This window comes from Hyla sarda, chromosome 9 (genome assembly GCF_029499605.1).
Source record: "Hyla sarda isolate aHylSar1 chromosome 9, aHylSar1.hap1, whole genome shotgun sequence".
Lineage (NCBI taxonomy): Eukaryota > Metazoa > Chordata > Amphibia > Anura > Hylidae > Hyla > Hyla sarda.
This window is the reverse complement of record NC_079197.1, coordinates 177132921-177159736: the sequence shown is the minus strand read 5'-3', so window position 1 is coordinate 177159736 and position 26816 is coordinate 177132921. Positions and strand designations below refer to the sequence as shown.

Below are 26816 nucleotides of genomic sequence, written 5' to 3'. Positions count from 1 at the left end.
GCTCTGTCTATCCTCATATACCATATACTGGGCTCTGTCTATCCTCATATACAGGGCTCTGTCTATCCTCATATACCATATACTGGGCTCTGTCTATCCTCATATACCATATACTGTGCTCTGTCTATCCTCATATACCATATACTGGGCTCTGTCTATCCTCATTTACCATATACTGGGCTCTGTCTATCCTCATATACCGTATACTGGGCTCTGTCTATCCTCATATACCATATACTGGGCTCTGTCTATCCTCATATACCATATACTGGGCTCTGTCTATCCTCATATACCATATACTTGGCTCTGTCTATCCTCATATACCATATACTGGGCTCTGTCTATCCTCATATACCGTATACTGGGCTCTGTCTATCCTCATATATCATATACTGGGCTCTGTCTATCCTCATATACCATATACTGGGCTCTGTCTATCCTCATATACCATATACTGGGCTCTGTCTATCCTCATATACCATATACTTGGCTCTGTCTATCCTCATATACCGTATACTGGGCTCTGTCTATCCTCATATATCATATACTGGGCTCTGTCTATCCTCATATACCATATACTGGGCTCTGTCTATCCTCATATACCATATACTGGGCTCTGTCTATCCTCATATACCATATACTGGGCTCTGTCTATCCTCATATACCATATACTGGGCTCTGTCTATCCTCATATACCATATACTTGGCTCTGTCTATCCTCATATACCATATACTGGGCTCTGTCTATCCTCATATACCGTATACTGGGCTCTGTCTATCCTCATATACCATATACTGGGCTCTGTCTATCCTCATATACCATATACTGGGCTCTGTCTATCCTCATATACCATATACTTGGCTCTGTCTATCCTCATATACCATATACTGGGCTCTGTCTATCCTCATATACCGTATACTGGGCTCTGTCTATCCTCATATATCATATACTGGGCTCTGTCTATCCTCATATACCATATACTGGGCTCTGTCTATCCTCATATACCATATACTGGGCTCTGTCTATCCTCATATACCATATACTTGGCTCTGTCTATCCTCATATACCATATACTGGGCTCTGTCTATCCTCATATACCATATACTGGGCTCTGTCTATCCTCATATATCATATACTGGGCTCTGTCTATCCTCATATACCATATACTGGGCTCTGTCTATCCTCATATACCATATACTGGGCTCTGTCTATCCTCATATACCGTATACTGGGCTCTGTCTATCCTCATATATCATATACTGGGCTCTGTCTATCCTCATATACCATATACTGGGCTCTGTCTATCCTCATATACCATATACTGGGCTCTGTCTATCCTCATATACCGTATACTGGGCTCTGTCTATCCTCATATATCATATACTGGGCTCTGTCTATCCTCATATACCATATACTGGGCTCTGTCTATCCTCATATACCATATACTGGGCTCTGTCTATCCTCATATACCATATACTGGGCTCTGTCTATCCTCATATACCATATACTGGGCTCTGTCTATCCTCATATACCGTATACTGGGCTCTGTCTATCCTCATATATCATATACTTGGCTCTGTCTATCCTCATAAACCATATACTGGGCTCTGTCTATCCTCATATACCATATACTGGGCTCTGTCTATCCTCATATACCATATACTGGGCTCTGTCTATCCTCATATACCATATACTGGGCTCTGTCTATCCTCGTATAATACGGTCACCGCCGTCCTCCGGTTGGGATTAGGCCTGACTTCAGAATAAACGTCTTTAATCTTCTTAATTTATCTGTCAGATGAATTTTGTCCAGGAGCAGCGGGGCTGACAGCTGGAGACCTGCAATGTGAACAGAGCTGAGAGTGGACCTGTCAGGAGGACCGCACTGACTCATCACCATAATGTCCTATTGATTCTGGACGCAGACGCTCTGGGCTCCGATTCACAGAATACCCAATTCTGAGAACTCTGGAAGAATGTCTTTGCTAATAATAAAGAGGTGGGGGAGGGGGTGCAGCCCTGCGAGAAGTCTGGATGGACCACAATGTGCTCAGATACTAGTCAATGGGATTCTATGTAGATACATATTAGACTAATATCAGGTGGCTGCCCCTGGGGGTTCATAAGGTCATTCAGGAGACCAGGACTATGGGCCTTCTACAGATTTTGAATATGGACCCAGCTACTTTAAGTTATTTCTCGATAACTTGAGATTGATATGAGACAAATAGATAGATAAAGGGTAGATGATGGACAGATAGATACAGTCATGGCCGTAAATGTTGGCGCCCCTGAAAATGTTCTAGAAAATGAAGTATTTCTCACAGGAAAGGATTGCAGTAACACATGTTTTGCTATACACATGTTTATTCCCTTTGTGTGTATTGGAACTAAACCAAAAAAGGAGGAAAAAAATCAAATTGTACACAATGTCACCAAACTCCAAAAATGGACTGGACAAAATTATTGGCCCCTTTCAAAACTGTGGAAAAATAAGATTGTTTCAAGCATGTGATGTTCCTTTAAACTCACCTGGGGCAAGTAACAGGTGTGGGCAATATAAAAATCACACCTGAAAGCAGATAAAAAGGAGAGAAGTTCACTTAGTCTTTGCATTGTGTGTCTGTGTGTGCTACACTAAGCATGGACAACAGAAAGAGGAGAAGAGAACTGTCTGAGGACTTGGGAACCAAAATTGTGGAAAAATATCAACAATCTCAAGGTTACAAGTCCATCTCCAGAGATCTAGATTTGCCTTTGTCCACAGTGCGCAACATTATCAAGAAGTTTACAACCCATGGCCCTGTAGATAATCTCCCTGGGCGGGGACGGAAGAGAAAAATTTATGAAAGGTGTCAACACAGGATAGTCCGGATGGTGGATAAGCAGCCCCAAACAAGTTCCAAATATATTCAAGCTGTCCTGCAGGCTCAGGGAGCATCAGTGTCAGCGCGAACTATCCGTCAACATTTAAATGAAATGAAACGCTATGGAGGAGACCCAGAAGGACCCCACTATGGAGGAGACCCAGGAGGACCTCACTATGGAGGAGACCCAGGAGGACCCCACTATAGAGGAGACCCAGGAGGACCCCACTATGGAGGAGACCCAGGAGGACCCCACTATGGAGTAGACCCAGGAGGACCCCACTATGGAGGAGACCCAGGAGGACCCCACTATGGAGGAGACCCAGGAGGACCCCACTATGGAGGAGACCGAGGAGGACCCCACTATGGAGGAGACCCAGGAGGACCCCACTATGGAGGAGACCCAGGAGGACCCCACTATGGAGGAGACCCAGAAGGACCCCACTATGGAGGAGACCCAGGAGGACCCCACTATGGAGGAGACCCAGGAGGACCCCACTATGGAGGAGACCCAGGAGGACCCCACTATGGAGGAGACCCAGGAGGACCCCACTATGGAGGAGACCCAGGAGGACCCCACTATGGAGGAGACCCAGGAGGACCCCACTATGGAGGAGACCCAGGAGGACCCCACTATGGAGGAGACCCAGGAGGACCCCACTGCTGACACAGAAATAAAAAAGCAAGACTACATTTTGCCAAAATTAACTTGAGTAACCAAAATCCTTCTGGGAAAACGTCTTGTGGACAGATGAGACCAAGATAGAGCTTTTTGGTAAAGCAAATCATTCTACTGTTTACCGAAAGCGGAATGAGGACTACAAAGAAAAGAGCACAGTACCTACAATGACATATGGGGGAGGTCAGTGATGTTTTGGGTTGTTTTGCTGCCTCTGGCACTGGGGGCCTTGAATGTGTACAAGACATCATGAAATCTGAGGATTACCAATGGATTTTGGGTCGCACTGTACAGCCCAGTGTCAGAAAGCTGGGTTTGCATCCGAGACCTTGGGTCTTCCAGCAGGACAATGACCCCAAACATACGTCAAAAAGCCCCCAGAAATGGATGGCAACAAAGCGCTGGAGAGTTCTGAAGTGGCAGCAATGAGTCCAGATCTAAATCCCATTGATCACCTGTGGAGAGATCTTATAATTACTGTTGGGAAAAGGCGCCTTCCAATAAGAGACCTGAAGCAGTTTGTAAAGGAAGAGTGGTCCAACATTCCGGCTGAGAGGTGTAAGAAGCTTATTGATGGTTATAGGAAGCCACTGATTTCAGTTATTTTTTCCAAAGGGTGTGCAACCAAATATTAAGTTAAGGGCACCAATAATTTTGTCCAGCCCATTTTTGGAGTTTGGTGACATTATGTCCAATTTGCTTTTTTTCCTCCCTTTTTTGGTTTAGTTCCAATACACACAAAGGGAATAAACATGTGTATAGCAAAACATGTGTTACTGCAATCCTTTCCTGTGAGAAATACTTCATTTTCTTGAACCATTTCCAAGGTGCCAACGTCACCAAAGTTGAGTTTATCATCAGTTTACTTGAATTTGTACTTAGTAACAACTTTTTTTCTCTTTAACGCGAATAGTGCAAATAGTAGGGACAGCCATGGGCACGACATAGCGCCAACATATGCTAACACCAATATTGCCCCTTTGGAGAAGACATATGTCATTGTGTCGACAACCTCAGCCATGTGGTGGGGTGGTGGCGATTCATAGACTGTGTTCCTCATCTGGTCTGGAACTAATGAACAACTACATGAGTTTCATTCTTATCTCAATGAGCTGTGTTCTAACATCAAATTTACTCCTACCACATCCACTGAGTCTATTCAATAACGATATTAAGATAGATATGAGATTATACATAGATATGGTAGGATAGATAGATTGATAGATAGATAGGGGATAGATATGAGATAGAGAGAAAGATCAAAAGAAAGATATAACATGGGTAGAAATTAGATAGATAGATAGATATGAGACAAAAAAGAGATTGATAGATAAATATGAGAAAGATAGATATGAGATAGATAGATAGATATGAGAAAAATAGATAGATAGGAGAGAGATAGATAGATAAATATGAGACAAAGAGAAAGAGATTGATAGATAAATATGAGAAATATAGATAGATATGTATGAGATAGATAGATAGATAGATGTAAGATAGATAGATATGAGATAGATAGATAGATATGAGATAGATAGATGTAAGATAGATAGATATGAGATAGATAGATATGAGATAGATAGAAATGAGATAGATAGATATGAGATAGATAGATATTAGATCGATAAATATGAGATAGATAGATAGATAGATAGCGTGAAAACACTTTTTATGGAATAAACCACCAAACAATTTTTTCACCTTACAATGTGTGCTGCAGTGAGATCTTTTTTTTTGCTCGATAGATAGATATGAGATATATATGAGATAGATAGATATGAGATAGATAGATATGAGATAGATATATATGAGATAGATAGATATGAGATAGATATGAGATAGATCGATAGATATGAGAGAGATAGATACTGTAGATAGATATGAGATAGATAGATGGATAGATAGATATGAGATAGATATGAGATAGATAGATAGAAAGATAGATAGATATGAGATAGATAGATATGAGATAGATAGATATGAGATAGATAGATAGATAGATAGATAGATAGATATGAGATAGATAAATAGATAGACATGAGATAAATAGATATGAGAAAGAGATATGAGATAGATATGAGATAGATAGATAGATATGAGATAGATATGAGATAGATAGATATGAGATAGATAGATATATATGAGATAAATAGATATGAGATAGATAAATAGATATGAGATATATAGAAAAATAAATGATTATGAAAAGCTTCCTTAGACAGCCCCTTGCACTTTCCTTGTTACTTCTGCACTTTCCCTCTCCATACATTTTTGTTACTTTTCCTGTTATTGTGGTTACTTGTTTTTCTGAGTAGAACTCCCCTAGAATAAGTCTGTGCAGTATGGAGAGGCAGTCTCTGGTAGTGCTGGTTATCATGAGAAGTATCAGAGCTGTTGGAGTTAATGTTCCCCCAAGGCCCAGATGTGTCAGCGGCTGAGAAGTCTGACACATCTACAAATAAAGCTTCAGGGTCGTCATCCCAGTCAAACAATGAAAACAAAAAAGCAATTTCCCCAATGAGAATTTCCTCTTGTAAAAGTCACAGGTGAGGAGGTTAAACATTCACATTTCAGATGTTCCCAAACTTCATAAGAAAGGAGCCGGAGGCATTTATCAGCGTCTAATCCTCCACGTCACAGAGCGCTCACTGCGCACCGCCTGTTAGGAAGGTCACCGAATGGGAGACAAAGTAACATCTGCCCCATTCCACTTCAGATGTGTTTAATATAAAATAAAATAACATTTCTCCTGTGAAGCATTGAATGTGTTGTCCTGAGATCCAGACACTGTGGGGCAGCGGTCTTCAAACTGTGGCCCTCCAGATGTTGCAAAACTACAACTCCCAGCATGCCCGGACAGCAAAACTACAACTCCCAGCATGCCCGGACAGCCTTTGGCTGTCCGGGCATGCTGGGAGTTGTAGTTTTGCAACATCTGGAGGGCCACAGTTTGAAGACCACTGCTGTGGGTGATCTTTGGGGGAGTCTTATCTGACAATTTTCCATTCCTGTTCTTTTCCATTCATTAAAGGAGTAGTCCAGTGGTGAACCCAGTGGTGAACAACTTATCCTCTATCCTAAGGATAGGGGATAGGTTTGAGATCGCGGGGGGGTCCGACCACTGGGGCCCCCTGCGATCTCCTGTACGGAGCCCCGACAGCCTGCGGGAAGGGGGCGTGTCAACCTCCGCACGAAGCGGCGGCCGACACGCCCCCTCAATACAACTCTATGGCAGAGCCGAAGCGCTGCCTTCGGCAATCTCCGGCTCTGCCATAGAGATGTATTGAGGGGGCGTGTCGGCCGCCGCTTCGTGCGGAGGTCGACACCCGCTATCTGGCCGGAGAGCCGGGGCCCTGTACAAAGAGATCGCAGGGGGCCCCAGCGGTCGGACCCGAGCGATCTCAAACTTATCCCCTATCCTTACGATAGGGGATAAGTTTTTCACCACTGGACTACCCCTTTAATGTAAAATGTATCATATTGTCATGTATGTAGGATATGGTTATATACTGTAGTTATTATGGTTAGAAAGAGACACATGTTTATTATCAAGTTTAACCAAGAAGGTAAAGGGAAGAGGTATGGGTGGATGAAGTGGAGAGGATTCTATATTTCTGTATATGCATTAAAGGGGTACTCCACCCCTAGACATCTTATCCCCTATTCAAAGGATAGGGGATTAGATGTCTGATTGCGGGGGTCCCGCCGATGGGGACCCCTGTAATCTCGGCTGCGGCACCCCAGACATCCGGTGCACTCGGCTTCACTCCGTGCCGGATGACTGGCGATGCAGGGTGGAGGCTCGTGACATCACGGTCATTGTCACGATGCCGGCTGGCAGGAGGTGGATCCTCTGTGCCAGAGAGGGATTGCGTGGACCGTGCTAGTGGACCGGTTCTAAGTCACTACTGGTTTTCACCAGAGCCCGCCGCAAAGCGGGATGGTCTTGCTGCGGCGGTAGTGACCAGGTCGTATCCACTAGCAACGGCTCACCTCTCTGGCTGCTGAAGATAGGCGCGGTACTAGGGAGTAGACAGAAGCAAGGTCGGACGTAGCAGAAGGTCGGGGCAGGCAGCAAGGATCGTAGTCAGGGGCAACGGCAGGAGGTCTGGAACACAGGCTAGGAACACACAAGGAAACGCTTTCACTGGCACGATGGCAACAAGATCCGGCAAGGAAGTGCAAGGGAAGTGAGGTGATATAGGGAAGTGCACAGGTGATCAGACTAATTGGAACCACTGCGCCAATCAGCGGCGCAGTGGCCCTTTAAATCGCAAAGACCCGGCGCGCGCGCGCCCTAAGGAGCGGGGCCGCGCGCGCCGGGACAGGACCGACGGGGAGCGGGTCAGGTACGGGAGCCGGGGTGCGCATCGCGAGCGGGCGCTACCCGCATCGCGAATCGCATCCCGGCTGGAGGCGGTATCGCAGCGCCCCGGGTCAGTGGATCTGACCGGAGCGCTGCAGTGAGGAGAGTGTAGCGAGCGCTCCGGGGAGGAGCGGGGACCCGGAGCGCTCGGCGTAACAGTACCCCCCCCCTTGGGTCTCCCCCTCTTCTTAGAGCCTGAGAACCTGAGGAGCAGACTTTTGTCTAGGATATTGTCCTCAGGTTCCCAGGATCTCTCTTCTGGACCACAACCCTCCCAATCCACTAAAAAAAAGGTTTTCCCTCTGACCTTTTTGGATGCCAGAATCTCTTTGACGGAGAAGATGTCCGAGGAGCCGGAAACAGGAGTGGGAGGAACAGATTTGGGAGAGAAACGGTTGATGATAAGTGGTTTAAGAAGAGAAACGTGAAAGGCATTAGGAATACGAAGAGAAGGAGGAAGAAGAAGTTTGTAAGAGACAGGATTAATCTGGCACAAAATTTTGAAAGGACCAAGATAGCGTGGTCCCAACTTGTAGCTAGGGACACGGAAGCGGACATATTTAGCGGAGAGCCATACCTTGTCTCCAGGGGAAAAAATGGGAGGAGCTCTTCTTTTCTTATCCGCGAACTTCTTCATGCGTGATGAAGCCTGTAAGAGAGAATTTTGGGTCTCTCTCCATATGATGGAAAGGTCACGAGAAATTTCATCCACAGCGGGCAGACCAGAGGGCAAGGGGGTAGGGAGGGGGGGAAGAGGGTGACGGCCGTACACCACGAAAAATGGGGATTTGGAGGAAGATTCAGAGACTCTGAAGTTATATGAGAATTCGGCCCATGGAAGAAGATCTGCCCAGTCATCCTGGCGGGAGGAAACAAAATGTCGTAAATAATCACCCAAGACCTGGTTAATTCTTTCTACTTGTCCATTGGATTGAGGATGATATGCAGAAGAAAAATTTAATTTAATCTTGAGTTGTTTACAGAGAGCCCTCCAGAATTTAGACACGAATTGGACGCCTCTATCCGAGACGATCTGCGTAGGCAACCCGTGAAGACGAAAAATGTGTATAAAAAATTGTTTAGCCAACTGAGGCGCTGAAGGAAGACCAGGAAGAGGGATGAAATGTGCCATTTTGGAGAATCGATCAACGACCACCCAAATAACAGTGTTGCCACGGGAAGGGGGTAAATCAGTAATAAAATCCATACCAATCAGAGACCAAGGCTGTTCGGGGACAGGCAGAGGATGAAGAAAACCAGCGGGCTTCTGGCGAGGAGTCTTATCCCGGGCACAGATAGTGCAGGCTCGCACAAAGTCCACAACATCCGTCTCCAGAGTCGGCCACCAATAGAAGCGAGAGATGAGTTGCACAGATTTCTTGATGCCCGCATGACCTGCGAGATGGGAGGAGTGACCCCATTTGAGGATTCCGAGGCGTTGGCGTGGAGAAACAAAGGTCTTTCCTGGAGGAGTTTGCCTGATGGAGGCTGGAGAAGTGGAAATCAGGCAGTCAGGAGGAATGATGTGTTGCGGAGAGAGTTCAACTTCAGAAGCATCCGAGGAACGAGAGAGAGCATCGGCCCTAATGTTCTTATCGGCAGGCCGAAAGTGAATTTCAAAATTAAATCGGGCAAAGAACAGAGACCACCTGGCCTGGCGAGGATTCAGCCGTTGGGCAGACTGGAGGTAGGAGAGGTTCTTGTGATCGGTGTAAATAATAACTGGAAATCTTGATCCCTCCAGCAGATGCCTCCATTCCTCAAGTGCTAATTTAATGGCTAGAAGCTCTCGATCCCCGATGGAGTAGTTCCTCTCCGCCGGAGAGAAGGTCCTAGAAAAAAAACCACAAGTAACAGCATGCCCGGAAGAATTTTTTTGTAGAAGGACAGCTCCAGCTCCCACTGAGGAGGCATCAACCTCCAATAGGAAGGGTTTGGAAGGATCAGGTCTGGAGAGCACGGGAGCCGAAGAAAAGGCAGACTTGAGCCGTTTAAAGGCGTCTTCCGCTTGAGGAGGCCAAGACTTGGGATCGGCATTTTTTTTGGTTAAAGCCACGATAGGAGCCACAACGGTAGAAAAATGTGGAATAAATTGCCTGTAATAATTGGCGAACCCCAAAAAGCGTTGGATAGCACGGAGTCCGGAGGGGCGTGGCCAATCTAAGACGGCAGAGAGTTTGTCTGGATCCATTTGTAGTCCCTGGCCAGAGACCAAGTATCCTAGGAAAGGAAGAGATTGGCATTCAAACAGACATTTCTCTATTTTGGCATAGAGTTGATTGTCACGAAGTCTCTGAAGAACCATACGGACATGCTGGCGGTGTTCTTCTAGATTGGCAGAAAAAATCAGGATATCGTCCAGATATACAACAACACAGGAGTATAAAAGATCACGAAAAATTTCATTAACAAAGTCTTGGAAGACGGCAGGGGCGTTGCACAGGCCAAAGGGCATGACCAGATACTCAAAGTGTCCATCTCTGGTGTTAAATGCCGTTTTCCATTCATCCCCCTCTCTGATGCGGATGAGATTATAAGCACCTCTTAAGTCCAGTTTAGTAAAGATGTGGGCACCTTGGAGGCAATCAAAGAGTTCAGAGATGAGGGGTAGGGGGTAGCGGTTCTTAACCGTGATTTTATTAAGACCGCGGTAGTCAATGCAAGGACGTAGGGAGCCATCTTTTTTGGACACAAAGAAAAATCCGGCTCCGGCAGGAGAGGAGGATTTACGGATAAAGCCCTTTTTTAAATTTTCCTGGACGTATTCAGACATGGCAAGAGTCTCTGGGGCGGATAGAGGATAAATTCTGCCCCGGGGTGGAGTAGTGCCCGGGAGGAGGTCGATAGGACAATCATAAGGCCTGTGAGGAGGTAGAGTCTCAGCTTGTTTTTTGCAAAAAACATCCGCAAAGTCCATATAGGCCTTAGGGAGACCGGTTATAGGAGGAACCACAGAGTCACGGCAAGGGTTACTGGGAACCGGTTTTAGGCAGTCCTTGGAACAAGAGGGCCCCCAACTCTTGATCTCCCCAGTGGACCAATCCAGGGTTGGGGAATGAAGTTGAAGCCAGGGAAGTCCAAGGAGAATTTCAGAAGTGCAATTGGGGAGGACCAAAAGTTCAATCCTCTCGTGATGAGATCCGATGCACATTAGAAGGGGCTCCGTGCGGAAACGTATGGTACAGTCCAATCTTTCATTGTTTACACAATTGATGTAGAGGGGTCTGGCGAGACTGGTCACTGGGATGTTGAACCTGTTGACGAGAGAGGCCAAAATAAAATTTCCTGCAGATCCGGAGTCCAAGAAGGCCATAGTAGAAAAGGAGAAGGCAGAGGCAGACATCCGCACAGGCACAGTAAGACGTGGAGAAGCAGAGTAGACATCAAGGACTGTCTCACCTTTGTGCGGAGTCAGCGTACGTCTTTCCAGGCGGGGAGGACGGATAGGACAATCCTTCAGGAAGTGTTCGGTACTAGCACAGTACAGGCAGAGGTTCTCCATGCGGCGTCGTGTCCTCTCTTGAGGTGTCAGGCGAGACCGGTCAACCTGCATAGCCTCCACGGCGGGAGGCACAGGAACGGATTGCAGGGGACCAGAGGAGAGAGGAGCCGAGGAGAAGAAACGCCTCGTGCGAACAGAGTCCATATCCTGGCGGAGCTCCTGACGCCTTTCGGAAAAACGCATGTCAATGCGAGTGGCTAGGTGAATGAGTTCATGTAGATTAGCAGGGATTTCTCGTGCGGCCAGAACATCTTTAATGTTGCTGGATAGGCCTTTTTTAAAGGTCGCGCAGAGGGCCTCATTATTCCAGGATAATTCTGAAGCAAGAGTACGGAATTGTACGGCATACTCGCCAACGGAAGAATTACCCTGGACCAGGTTCAACAGGGCAGTCTCAGCAGAAGAGGCTCGGGCAGGTTCCTCAAAGACACTTCGGATTTCCGAGAAGAAGGAGTGTACAGAGGCAGTGACGGGGTCATTGCGGTCCCAGAGCGGTGTGGCCCAAGACAGGGCTTTTCCAGACAGAAGGCTGACTACGAAAGCCACCTTAGACCTTTCAGTGGGAAACTGGTCCGACATCATCTCCAAGTGCAGGGAGCATTGGGAAAGAAAGCCACGGCAAAACTTAGAGTCCCCATCAAATTTATCCGGCAAGGATAGGCGAAGACCAGGAGCGGCCACTCGCTGCGGAGGAGGTGCAGGAGCTGGCGGAGGAGATGACTGCTGAAGCTGAGGTAGTAACTGCTGTAGCATAACGGTCAGTTGAGACAGCTGTTGGCCTTGTTGCGCTATCTGTTGTGACTGCTGGGCGACCACCGTGGTGAGGTCAGCGACAACTGGCAGAGGAACTTCAGCGGGATCCATGGCCGGATCTACTGTCACGATGCCGGCTGGCAGGAGGTGGATCCTCTGTGCCAGAGAGGGATTGCGTGGACCGTGCTAGTGGACCGGTTCTAAGTCACTACTGGTTTTCACCAGAGCCCGCCGCAAAGCGGGATGGTCTTGCTGCGGCGGTAGTGACCAGGTCGTATCCACTAGCAACGGCTCACCTCTCTGGCTGCTGAAGATAGGCGCGGTACAAGGGAGTAGACAGAAGCAAGGTCGGACGTAGCAGAAGGTCGGGGCAGGCAGCAAGGATCGTAGTCAGGGGCAACGGCAGGAGGTCTGGAACACAGGCTAGGAACACACAAGGAAATGCTTTCACTGGCACGATGGCAACAAGATCCGGCAAGGAAGTGCAAGGGAAGTGAGGTGATATAGGGAAGTGCACAGGTGATCAGACTAATTGGAACCACTGCGCCAATCAGCGGCGCAGTGGCCCTTTAAATCGCAGAGACCCGGCGCGCGCGCGCCCTAAGGAGCGGGGCCGCGCGTGCCGGGACAGGACCGACGGGGAGCGGGTCAGGTACGGGAGCCGGGGTGCGCATCGCGAGCGGGCGCTACCCGCATCGCGAATCGCATCCCGGCTGGAGGCGGTATCGCAGCGCCCCGGGTCAGTGGATCTGACCGGAGCGCTGCAGTGAGGAGAGTGTAGCGAGCGCTCCGGGGAGGAGCGGGGACCCGGAGCGCTCGGCGTAACAGTCATGGCCCGCTTGTGATGTCACGGCCATGCCCCAGGGTTCTAAACAAACGCCGGGTGCCGTGTCGGCCGACACGCCCCCTCCCATAGACATGAATGGAGGGCTTGACGTGACATCAGGAGAGATGTGGCCATGATGTCCCGACCACTGCCACAGAAACCCGACGTTTGTTTAGAATGCCATGTGCTGCGGGAGATCGCTGGGGGCCATTTGGGTCCTTTGGATAGGGGATAAGATGTCTAGCAGCGGAGTACCCCTTTAAGGCTGTTCACACATTAAGGCACACGCTCTTCATAAATACCAAAGCCCCTTAGATGTAGACAAGTTTCTAAGTGTGAGATTGGGCAAAAAAATTTGAATTTCAATTAAAAAAGTTGCAGTTGATAAATCACCGACTGCTTCAAAAAGCCAACCGAGCCGCACTACATTCAAGATGTTTTCTTAAATGAGTCTAAATAAGTTGCACAAAAAGCTTGCGACTTTTTCACCTACTGCACAAAAATGTCACAATATGCTTAATTAATGTGTCTAAAATGTCCAAGACACAAAAAATTGTGAAATAGCAAAATAGATAGAATGAGAAAATAAAATTCATAAAATCACATTGTCTGATTTTTAAAGAATTTATTTGAAAATGATGGTGGAAAATAAGTATTTGGTCCATAACAAAAGTTCATCTCAATGTTATTTCCCCTTTGTTGGCAATGACAGAGGTCACATGTTTTCTGTCTTCACAAGGTTTTCACACACTGTTGCTGGTATTTTGGCTCATTCCTCCATGCAGATCTCCTCGAACTTTAAACTCCCTCCAAAGGTTTTCTATGGGGTTCAGATCTTGAGACTGGCTAGGCCACTCCAGGACCTTGAAATGCTTCTTACAAAGACACTCCTTCATTGCCCGGGGGAGGGTGGGGGGTGGCGGGGGGGGGGGGGGGGGGCGGTGTTTGGGATCATTGTCATGCTGAAAGACCCAGGCACGGTTTATCCTCAACGCCCTTGCTGATGGAAGGAGGTTTTCACTCAAAATCTCACAATACATGGCCCCATTCATTCTTTCCTTTAAATAGATCAGTCGTCCTGGTCCCTTTGCAGATAAAAAGCCCCAAAGCATGATGTTTCCACCCCCATGCTTCACAGTAAGTATGGTGTTCTTTGAATGGAACTCAGCATTCTTTCTCCTCCAAACATGACGAGTTGAGTTTTTACTAAAAAGTTCTACTTTGGTTTTATCTGACTATATGACATCCAAATGCTCTATAGCAAACTTCAGACGGGCGCGGACATGTACTGGCTTAAGCAGGGGGACACGTCTGGCACTGCATGATGTGAGTCCCTGGCAGCGTAGTGTGTCACTGATGGTAGCCTTTGTTACTTTGGTCCCAGCTCTCTGCAGGTCATTCACTAGGTCCCCCCGTGTGGTTCTGGAATTTTTGCTCACCGTTCTTGTGATCATTTTGACACCACGAGGGGAGATCTTGCGTGGAGCCCCAGATCAAGGGAGATTATCAGTGGTCTTGTATGTCTTCCATTTTCGAATAATTGCTCCCACAGTTAATTTCTTCACACCCAGCTGCTTTCCTATTGCAGATTCAGTCTTCCCAGCCTGGTGAAGGTCTACAATTTTGTTTCTGGTGTCTTTCGACAGCTCTTTGGTCTTGGCTATAGTGGAGTTTGGAGTGTGACTGTTTGAGGTTGTGGACAGGTCTTTTATACTGATAACAAGTTCAAACAGGAACCATTAATACAGGTAACGAGTGGAGGACAGAGGAGACTCTTAAAGAAGAAGTTACAGGTCTGTGAGAGCCAGAAATCTTGTTGTTTGTAGGTGACCAAATACTTATTTTACCAAGGAATTTACCAATTATTCATTAGAAATCCTACAATGTGATTTCCTGTATTCTTCCCCCCCCCCCCCCCCCCCATTCTGTCTATCATAGTTGAGGTGACCTATGATGAAAATTTAAGGCCTCTCTCATCTTTTTAAGCGGGAGAACTTGCACAATTGGGGGCTGACTAAATATTTTTTTGCCCCACTGTATGTTCCCATCTCTTCCAGACTGCTCCTTATGTTCCCATCTCTCACAGACTGGTTCTTATGGCCCCTTATCTCACAGACAGCTTCTTATATACCATCTATTTCAGATGGCTACTTAAATCTGTATTTCTCATGGACTACTCTCACAAACAACTCCCTATTACTTCCTTTGCCCCATCTCTCACAGAGTGCTTCTTATGCCCCCTCACACAGACAGCCCATGTCCTCATATTTTACAGATATCAACCTATGCCCCATCTCTTACAGACTGCTCCTCATGACCCATCTTTCACAGACTGCTCCTTATGCCCCATCTCTCACAGACTACTCCTTATGCCCTATCTCTTACAGACTGCTCCTTATGCCCCATCTCTTGCAGACTGCTCCGTATGCCCCCTCTCTCACAGACTGCTCTGTATACCCCCTCTCTCACAGACTGCTCCGTATTCCCCCTCACACAGACAGCCCATGTCCTCATATTTCACCCTATGACCCATCTCTCACAGACTGCTCCATATGCCCCATCTCTCACACACGGCACCCTATGCCCCCTCTCTCACTGACTGCTCCGTATGCCCCCTCTCTCACAGACTGCTCCATATGCCCCATCTCTCACACACGGCACCCTATGCCCCCTCTCTCACTGACTGCTCCGTATGCCCCCTTTCTCACAGACTGCTCCGTATGCCCCATCTCTCACAGACTGCTCTGTTTGCCCCCTCACACAGACAGCCCATGTCCTCATATTTCAACCTATGACCCATATCTCACAGACTGCTCCTTATGCCCAATCTTTCACAGACTGCTCCTTATGCCTTATCTCTCACAGACTGCTCCTTATGCCTTATCTCTCACAGACTGCTCCGTATGCCCCCTCTCTCACAGACTGCTCTGTATACCCCCTCTCTCACAGACTGCTCCGTATTCCCCCTCACACAGACAGCCCATGTCCTCATATTTCACGCTATGACCCATCTCTCACAGACTGCTCCATATGCCCCATCTCTCACACACGGCACCCTATGCCCCCTCTCTCACTGACTGCTCCGTATGCCCCCTCTCTCACAGACTGCTCCGTATGCCCCATCTCTCACAGACTGCTCTGTTTGCCCCCTCACACAGACAGCCCATGTCCTCATATTTCAACCTATGACCCATATCTCACAGACTGCTCCTTATGCCCAATCTTTCACAGACTGCTCCTTATGCCTTATCTCTCACAGACTGCTCCTTATGCCTTATCTCTCACAGACTGCTCCGTATGCCCCCCTCTCTCACAGACTGCTCCGTATGCTCCCCTTTCTAACAAAATGCACTTCCTCCTATTAGACTGTTTCCACCTATAATAAGAAACTGAACAGTACTCAGTCTCCTGTTTCCTCACTACACAGGAAGGCATAGAGAGGACTGTCACCCAGTTCTATAATCAGACAGCTTTGTTGGCACTCTACTGTGTCTCTCACAGACTGTTCTTTATGTTCCCATATCTTCCAGACTGCTCCCTATGTTCCCATCTCTCACAGACTGGTCCTTATCACCCCTTATCTCACAGACAGCTTCATCTCTCTTTTAGATGGCTACTTATGTCTGTATTTCTCCTGGACTACTCCTCATCACTCACAGACAGCTCCTTATTCCTCCCTTTCACGGCTACCTATGCCTCATCTCCCACAGAGTGCTTGTTATGCCCCCTCACACAGACAGCCCATGTCCTCATATTTCATAGATATCAACCTATGCCCCATCCCTCACAGACTGCTCCCTATGCCCCATCCCTCACAGACTGCTCCTTATGCTCCATCTCTCACAGACTGCTCCTTATGCCCCATCTCTCACAGACTGCTCCTTATGCCCCATCCCTCACAGACTGCTCCTTATGCTCCATCTCTCACAGATGGTGCCCTATGCTCCACTCTCTCACAGACTGCTCCGTATCCCCCTCTCTCACAGACTGCTCCTCTTGCCCCCCCTTTCTTACAAAATGCTCTTTCTCCGCACAGACTTCTTCCACCTATAACAGGAAACTGAACAGTACTCAGTCTCCTTACTGCACAGGAAGGCATAGATAGGACTGTCACCCAGTTCTATAATCAGACAGAGAGCTTTATTGGCACTCTGCCGAATCAGGATAGAGATAAGAGAGCCTGAATAGGCACAGCCCTGCTGCTGTACGTTCCAGGTCCTGCAGCTTCTATATCTAGCACATAGTACCCAGTGTGCCTCCAGCTGTTGCAAAAGTACAACTCACAGCATGCCCGGACAGCCGTTGCAACAACTGGAGGCACCTAGGTTGGAAAACACTTCTCTAGAGCCTGCAATTAAATGAGACCACCTATTTAGTGGCGGGTGGCACTGTGCTTGTCACATACTTGATGCTGCTCATGTAAATAGGGACTAAGGATACAGGAACATCAGATGTAACGTCTCAGAGGAGAAGAGTGACTGACATTGCCGGCACGTGTCTTGGGATTTTCACATTTGGCAGCTCAGACATTGAGATCTGATACCAGAATTATAAGTCAAAGCATAAAAGAATCAGCGTTAATCTTGCGGGCTTGTTTCGGCATTCCACCTTTCAATCACGTTCCCCCCGGCTGGATGAAATTCTATCATTTTCCATCACTAAAAGTAGCAGTTTATTACAAAATCGCCATCTACGAAACATGTGCCAGGAATGAGAATTAAAATAATGGGATTTAATGGAGTGGATCTGAGAGTTTCGCTTTGACAGTTTCCTCACGTGTAGAGAAAAGTCTGTGATTTATTCATCGGCGCGGAGCGAATGAAGCCGGTAACTTATAAATCTGTCTGACAAATGGGAAAAGACGGGACGCGGGCGATTCTGATGGATACCGCGATTCCCTCGAAAACCTCATTTTAGTTATATTCTTGTATATAGGAGCATTATTATAGTAGTTATATTCTTGTATATAGGAGCAGCATTATAGTAGTTATATTCTTGCATATAGGAGCAGTATTATAGTAGTTATATTCTTGTATATAGGAGCAGTATTATAGTAGTTATATTCCTGTATATAGGAGCAGTATTATAGTAGATATATTCTTGTATATAGGAGCAGTATTATAGTAGTTATATTCTTGTATATAGGAGCAGTATTATAGGAGTTATATTCTTGTATATAGGAGCAGTATTATAGTAGTTATATTCTTGCATACAGGAGCAGTATTATAGTAGTTATATTCTTGTATATAGGAGCAGTATTATAGTAGTTATATTCTTGTATATAGGAGAAGTATTATAGTAGTTATATTCTTGTATATAGGAGCAGTATTATAGTAGTTATATTCTTGTATATAGGAGCAGTATTATAGTAGTTATATTCTTGTATATGGGAGCAGTATTATAGGAGTTATATTCTTGTATATAGGAGCAGTATTAAAGTAGTTATATTCTTGTATATAGGAGCAGTATTATAGTAGTTATATTCTTGTATACAGGAGCAGTATTATAGTAGTTATATTCTTGTATATAGGAGCAGTATTATAGTAGTTATATTCTTGTATAGGGGTCAGTATTAAAGTACATTAGTAGTATTATTGTATATTCTGTACATGTATAGTAGACTTATTGCAGCTGTTTATAGGGGGCAGTATTATATTCATAATATTCCTGTACAAAGGAGGCTGTATTATAGTGGTTAAATTTTTTGTACATAGGGGCAGTATTATAGTAGTTACCGGTAAATGGTTGTACATATAGGGCAATATTATTGTAGTTATATTCCGTAGACTTATTGTAATTATATATTTTTTATAGGGGGGCAGATTTTTTTTTTTTATAGGAGATTTATTGCACTTTTCTCTTTTTTCATGCTGTTGAGTGATTGTCCTTTTATTATATGTGAATATTTATTTTAAGAGTTCAGCATGGCTGCAGGTCGTTTCAATGTAACATCTTCATGCCCAGAAGAAAACAATATAGCATTCTTATAACATGTGACACATAAAGCATCATGGCGGAGTGGAGCATCTGACACCGCCGTCGCTTGTCTACACATGGTGTCACTTTCATGTTTCCCTTTGTCATCTTCTTATTTTCATCTTATAATTGATCTTTGAGGCACATGAAAATCGGAAGCCAAATTGGACAGAAGAGTTAACATGCGGTGAGTGTGAGAAGAAGGGACGCGCTCTTTTAAGTCGGCTGAACACGTTCAGAGACTGCCAGGGGCAAAACCAACCTGACTAATTGAAAAGCATTGTAGCCGCAGAAGACAGAAGAAGGAGGCTGCGAGATCAAAGGCTGTTTTGGTCATGAAGTGCGAACATCCAGCTTCCCATCTCCCCAGGTAGCCTCCCCTCGCCGCTCCTCGCCTTCACTCTGTTTCCCTTCAGCCTCTTCTGTATTTTAGAAGAATTTTTGTCCACTGAGATATTACATAATGAACACGAAGCACAGTAGAGGAGGCCGCCATCACCGGACCTGATGTGGTTAATTCCAGCATCCTCTGGCGGATGATTATTCCGTACTTCCCACTGATATGATAGTAGGTGTTTGTCTCGTGTATATGGCCGTCACTCAAAGGGAGCATCACCGGGGAGGGAGTGCAGGTGCTTAAAGGGGTACTCCGCTGCCACAGCGTTCGGAACATTTTGTTCCAAATGCTTGGAACGGGCAATGGGGGTCGTGACATCACAGCCAGGCCACTCGTGACATCACGCCACTCCCCCTCAATGCAAGTCTATGGGAGGGGGCATGGCAGATGCCATGCCCCCTCCCATAGACTTGCATTGAAGGGGTGTGGCATGACGTCACAAGGGGGCATGGCCGTGACGTCACGACCCCCTCCACCCACACCCAGCATTCTAAACGAACTTCTGGTGCTGCACAGTGATCGCACAGGTCCCAGCTGTGGGACCCCCACGATCAGACATCTTTTCCCCTATCCTTTGGATAGGGAATAAGATGTGTAGGGGCAGAGTACCCCTTCAACCTCTCCCCTGCACCACCTCCCTGGTGTCTTCTGTCTGAAGTATCTGATGTTTGTAATCCCTGAATAAACATACGGATGATATAGATGTCATGAGTGGTTAGTGCCATGCTTCAGTCTTCTTCATAATATATATACTAGGCACACTGAGATGACGACAGGGTAGCCCAGCATACCCATTATCCAATCATTGCTTGCATTTGTGTGACCTCTAGTTGGTGCACTACAAATCACATTAATAAAATGCTTGTCCTTGATAGCGCTTGAGGCATATGTATATAGATGTGCCGGGGGCATATGTTTGCACTGTGCGGGGGGCATATATACTGTATATACATGCACTGCTGGGATCATATGTTTGCGCTGTGCAGGGGGCATATATACTGTATAAACATGTGTTGCTGGGGGCATATGTTTGCGCTGTGCGGGGGGCATATATACTGTATAAACATGTGTTGCTAGGGGCATATGTTTGCGCTGTGCGGGGGGCATATATACTGTATAAACATGTGTTGCTGGGGGCATAAGTTTGCGCTGTGCGGGGGGCATATATACTGTATAAACATGTGTTGCTGGGGGCATATGTTTGCGCTGTGCGGGGGGCATATATATATACATGCACTGCTGGGATCATATGATTGCGCTGTGTCGGGGGCATATATAAAATTTACCATGCAACACAATTTCTAACCCGTGCGACACAATCCGTGCGACACATTAGTAAATCAGGGAGAAAAATACAGGGAGTAAATGAAGAAACACTCAGAGATAAACCTGACACTCTTAGTAAATGAGGGCCATAGTTTTTTAAACTAGGTTTAACATAACTATGCATTTAAAAGTGTTGAGACCGAATCTTAGGACAATTTACGTGTATTTTCTGGGTTTGATCAAAATGTGACGGCACGAGGGGGCGTGGCCGACCCCCGCAGCATGCACACAGCGTTCGGAACTAAATGTTCCAAGCGCTGGCCAGTGGAGTACCTCTTTAAGAGGATGATAAAGCCCTATGCACTGCATTGCGGCCGCCATCTTGGAGAGAGAAAGCTGAGAGAGCAGGAACTAGGGATCCAATAGAATTTAAAAGCAAGCTGAGCAAAGCATTAAACAGTGGGCTGACCTCAGACAGTGACCCCCTGTCACCTGCAGTGCTGCATCCAGTTGGTGCACTACAATCCACTTTACAATACCTAGCAAGCTGCGCAAAGCATTCAGTGGGCTGACCTGTAATTCAACATAAATATACATTCCAAGCATTGTGAATGTGGAATACACATAATAAGTTGCGTGTATTTTCTGAGTTTGATCAAACATATAGTATTTCTACCTGGATTTATAATAAATATGCATTGAAAAAGTTGAGAGTGAAAGTTGACTAGTAGGTGAGTGACAAATCACCCTAAAAACATAAAATTAACCTCCAAATCTTTTTCAATAAAAAAGTAATTGTTGGCCAGGGTACAGCACAGAACACCCCTGCCATGTACTCTGCCAGTAACAATATTGGTGGCAGTACCAGCACCAATAGAAGTAGCAGCAACTAGAAAACATTCTTAGCCGATCCCAGAAAGCAAGCTGAGAAGAGCATTAATCATCGGCCTGACCTCAGGCAGTGACCTCCTGTCACCCGCATTATTTTATCTAGTTGGTGCAGTACAAATCACATTAGAAATACCTAGCAAGCTGAGCAAAGCATTGTTCAGTGGGCTTACCTGTATTTTAACATTAATACGCATTACAAGCAATGTGAACGAGGAATACACATTTTTAGGACATGTTAAGTGTATTTTCTGAGTTTAATCAAACATATAGGCCCTCATTTACTATCACCAAACTGACAGCATTTGTCGGGTTTATGTTGTCGCGCATTGTCTGCGCCATGGCGCAGACAATGTGCGCCATGTTGCGACACTAATTCCCAAACCACCCGACTTGGCTTGCTGAAAAGCCGAAAAAGGGGCGTTTCCCGACCAAAACCTTACTTTCACACAGATTTACCAATTTTTCCGACCACATAACTCGGGTTTTGTCCTTTTTTTTTCCCGACAGCTGCAAGCTGTTGTAAAAAACATGTTCACGTTTGTACAAAGTCGTTTTTTATGTTAAGAGATATATATATTTGCCCACCGCACAGAGCAAACATATGCCCCCAACAGCGCATGTGTATACAGTATATATGCCCCCGGCACAGCGCAATCATATGCCCCCAGCAGCACATGTTTATACAGTATATATGCCCCCCGCACAGCGAAAACATATGCCCCAGCAACACATGTTTATACAGTATATATGCCCCCCGCACAGCGCAAACATATGATCCCAGCAGTGCATGTATATACAGTATATATGCCCCCCGCACAGCGCAAACATATGCCCCCAGCAACACATGTTTATACAGTATATATGCCCCCCGCACAGTGCAAACATATGATCCCAGCAGTGCATGTATATATACAGTATATATGCCCCCCCGCACAGCGCAAACATATGCCCCCGGCACATCTATCTACATATGCCTCAAGCGCTATCAAGGACAAGCATTTTATTAGCAGAGCATCACTCTGGGAAGCCGCTGCACGATGCTCTGCTAATGCTCCGCTTGTCAATCATAGCGAATCAGAGGCATATGTGTATAGAAGTGAAGTGGGGAGCAGACATATAGCCGTATCTGGTCCCCACTTCGCTTCTATACACAATCCTCAGCAAACACCTCAGCTGCCCCATCGCCTTCCCCATCCCCGGTGTTATAATTACCTGTTCCCGTGGCCCGCGCTTCTTCTGGCTCCGGCGCTGTCACTGTGCACACTTACGGTGACGTCGCGTTTGGTGACGTCACCCGTCATTGCGCATCGCAGCGCACAGCCACAGCGCCGGAGCCAGAAGAAGCGCGGGCCACGGGAACAGGTAATTATAACACCGGGGATGGGGAAGGCGATGGGGCAGCTGAGGTGTTTGCTGAGGATTGTGTATAGAAGCGAAGTGGGGACCAGATACGGCTATATGTCTGCTCCCCACTTCACTTCTATACACATATGCCTCTGATTCGCTATGATTGACAAGCGGAGCATAAGCAAAGCATCGTGCAGCGGCTTCCCAGAGTGATGCTCTGCTAATAAAATGCTTGTCCTTGATAGCGCTTGAGGCATATGTATATAGATGTGCCGGGGGCATATGTTTGCGCTGTGCGGGGAGCATATATATATACATGCACTGCTGGGATCATATGATTGCGCTGTGTCGGGGGCATATATAAAATTTACCATGCAACACAATTTCTAACCCGTGCGACACAATCCGTGCGACACATTAGTAAATCAGGGAGAAAAATACAGGGAGTAAATGAAGAAACACTCAGAGATAAACCCGACACTCTTAGTAAATGAGGGCTATAGTTTTTTAAACTAGGTTTAACATAACTATGCATTTAAAAGTGTTGAGACCGAATCTTAGGACAATTTACGTGTATTTTCTGGGTTTGATCAAAATAGTTGTATTTCTTCCTGAGTTTATCATAAATAGGCATTGAAAAAATTGAGAGGGAAAGTTGACTAGTAGGCAAGTGACAAATCACCCTAAAAACTTTTTCAATAAAAATAAAAATTGTTGGTTCCATGTCCTCTGACAGCAAAAATGTTGGCGGCAGTATCAGCACCAGTTCAGGTAGCAGCAACTTAGCCTTAAACCACTTAAAAATTATTTAAAGAAGTATTCCGGTAGAAAACTATTAATCCTTCCAGTATTTATCAGCTGCTGTATGCTCCACAGGAAGTTCTTTTCTTTCTAAATGTATTTTCTGTCTGACTACAGTGCTCTCTGCTGACACCTCTGTCCATGTCAGGAACTGTCCAGAGCAGGATAAAAAAAATCCCCATAGCAAACATATGCTGCTCTGGACAGTTCCTGACATGGACAGAGGTGTGTGCAGAGAGCACTGTGGTCAGACAGAAAGGAAATTCAAACAGAAAAGAACTGCATACAGCAGCTGATAAGTACTGGAAGGATTAAGATTTTTTAATAGAAGTCATTTACAAATCTGTGTATCTTTCTGGCACCAGTTGATTTAAAAATAATGTTTTCCACTTTAAATACATTCCTAGCATTGTGATACAGGGCTTTAGAGCTGTTTTATTTCTTGTTTTTGTGTCTTTTAGTTCTTTTCTACGAAGATCTTGATATTGTTCTTTTCCTGTTGGGGGATTTCGCTCCGGCGTTGGATTTCCGTTCTCTCTTGGGTTTTTTTTTTTAGAGGCTCTTACACATGCGGCTCGTCTATGGATGTTATAAAGAAGCATTTTCATGCACTATATTATAGTTTTGGCTCTTGGGGGTTTTCGGCATCCATTAAGCTACATAATCTCCACTGTGAGAGCCGGAGTCGGTCCCTGGAATATTTCACTTTCATCTCTGCAATGTTAATGCAGCTTTTGTATCTTTCACATTTTCCCACTCTTTTTCCCTATAATCTCATGTTAAAACCCTCTGGTCCGGCAGGAATTTCTCCCACTTGATACATTATTAATCTTTTTATTTTTTATTTTTTTTGCAGTTTTTTTTTTTTTTTTTTTTTGCTGCATCCAACTTTCTGTGACACCTTTGAAGCCGAAACACAAATGATCGTCTATGCAACTCTATGGTGATATTGCTATAATGGCGTGTGATACGAGAAGAGGAGCGGCGCCAGAGGAATTTACCTTTTACTGAGAAGATTCATTTCTTTATATTTCTTTTTACATTAGCCCAGATTAGAAAAGACATAGCTGCTTTTTTCCAGAAACAGCACCCTCCTTGTCCGTGAGGCCTGCACTGTGCATGCCACCCAGCTTTCCCAGTGTCCTGAAGGGAATATCTGTCCGGTAAAGCAGCCATATTGGAGCTCTTCAGGCAACTTGAAAGTCGCCTGCGATGAGTCGGAAGCCAATTCATCGTATGCGTCTTTGCCTGTGTGAACGTACACTTAAAGGGGTACTCCGGTGAAAATGATTATTATTATTTTTAATCAACTGGTGCCAGAAAGTTAAAAAGGTTTGTAAATTACTTCTATTAAAAAATCTTAATCCTTCCAGTACTTATCAGCTGCGGTATGCTCCAGAGGAAGTTGTGTAGTTCTTTCTGAACACAGTGCTCTCTGCTGTCACCTCTGTCCATGTCAGGAACTAACTGTCCAGAGTAGGAGCAAATCCCCTTAGCAAACCTCTCCTACTCTGGACAGTTCCTAAGACAGACAGAGGTGTCAGCAGAGAGCACTGCGATAAGAGTGGAAAGAACTACACAACTTTCTGTGGAGCATATAGCAGCTGGAAAGTACTGGAAGGATTAAGATTTTTAAATAGAAGCAATTTAAATATTTGTAGACCTTTCTGGCACCAGTTGATTTTAAAAAAAAATTGTTTTCCACCGGAATACCCCTTTAAATGGATAACAGTTTAACCAGCTTTGCTTTCCTTGCTGCCATCACAAAGTTAGCCTGCACATCAGGGGTGAATTTATGTGCGCCATACATCACGTCTACCGCGCAAATTTGTGTGCCAAGTGTAAAGACAAAAACCACAGTTGCAAAACTACAACTCCAAGCATTCCCGGACAGGCAAAGGCTTGTTGGGGGATTCTGGGAGTTGTAGTTTTGCAACAGCTGGAGGCACCCTTGTCTGTGTGAAGTCCAGCTAGGGTCAAGAGCAGGGTTTTCCAACAAGGGTGCCTTCAGCTGTTGCAAAACTACAACTCCCAGCATGCCCGGACAGCCTTTGGCTGTCCGGGCATGCTGGGAGTTGTAGTTTTGGAACAGCTGGAGGTACCCTGATTGAGAAACACTGCGTTAGTGAACTCTGAGGTCATCACTGAGGTCTTTATCTTACCTGCTGCACGATGGTGGTGAGTTCCAGGCACAGTTGAACAATGTTATTTTTCAGCAGTGAATATTCCGTCACACTGACAAACGGAGACCTGGCGGAATGAAGAAAATTACGTTTAATACGACATCATCATCTGCTCGCCTACGAGTTTATTTTTTATTTTAATTTTTTTTTGCAAAAGTGCAAAAAAAAAAAAAAAAAATGCAAAAATAAAAGCCACAAATACCGAACAGCATTTTTTTTTTTTCCAGAGAAAAGCTGTAGGGATTTATCAAAAGCTGAACACAATTGGCGTTTTTTTCTTTTGACGTTTTTTTCACTCATCATCCAAAATCGCAGTATGTGGAGACTATAGCGTTTATTTCATTTTTTTTTTTTAAACAAAATCTTGGCATTTCTCTCCCATGGAAGTCTATGGGAGAAAAAAAAAACCCATAACAAAACGCCGTTTGGGTTTAGTATTGACGTTTTGTTTCTTCGGTCACTTAATGAAAGAATCACATGACTTTGCCGTGATGAAACACAAGAGGGGGAAAAATAAAAAATAAAAAAAACGCCAAGACTACCCGACTGGTATTTTAGAGATGAGCGGACTTACAGTAAATTCGATTCGTCACGAACTTCTCGGCTCGGCAGTTGATGACTTTTCCTGCATAAATTAGTTCAGCTTTCCGGTGCTCCGGTGGGCTGGAAAAGGTGGATACAGTCTTAGGAGACTCTTTCCTAGGAATGTATCCACCTTTTCCAGCCCACCGGAGCACCGGAAAGCTGAACTAATTTACACAGGAAAAGTCATCAACTGCCGAGCCGAGAAGTTCGTGACGAATCGAATTTACTGTAAGTTCGCTCATCTCTAGGTATTTCCCCACAGTATTTACTAATTTGGTGTTTTTTCCCAACTTTTTTTATTTTTTATTTTTTTTTTACAAAATCTTGGCGTTTCTCTCCTACAGGTGTCTATTGAAGAGTAAAAAAAACGCCATAA

General features: G+C 45.5%; 1 protein-coding gene across 2 annotated transcripts in view; it reads right to left on the bottom strand.

Moving 5' to 3' along the window:
- LOC130291147 (connector enhancer of kinase suppressor of ras 2-like) overlaps positions 1-26816 on the bottom strand; it is a 563764-nt gene that overhangs the window by 242852 nt on the left and 294096 nt on the right. For both annotated transcript variants that reach the window (XM_056539606.1, XM_056539607.1), the window contains exon 4: positions 25835-25922. In XM_056539606.1, coding sequence (XP_056395581.1) covers positions 25835-25922 — 88 coding nt within the window. The remainder of the gene's footprint in view (positions 1-25834; positions 25923-26816) is intronic.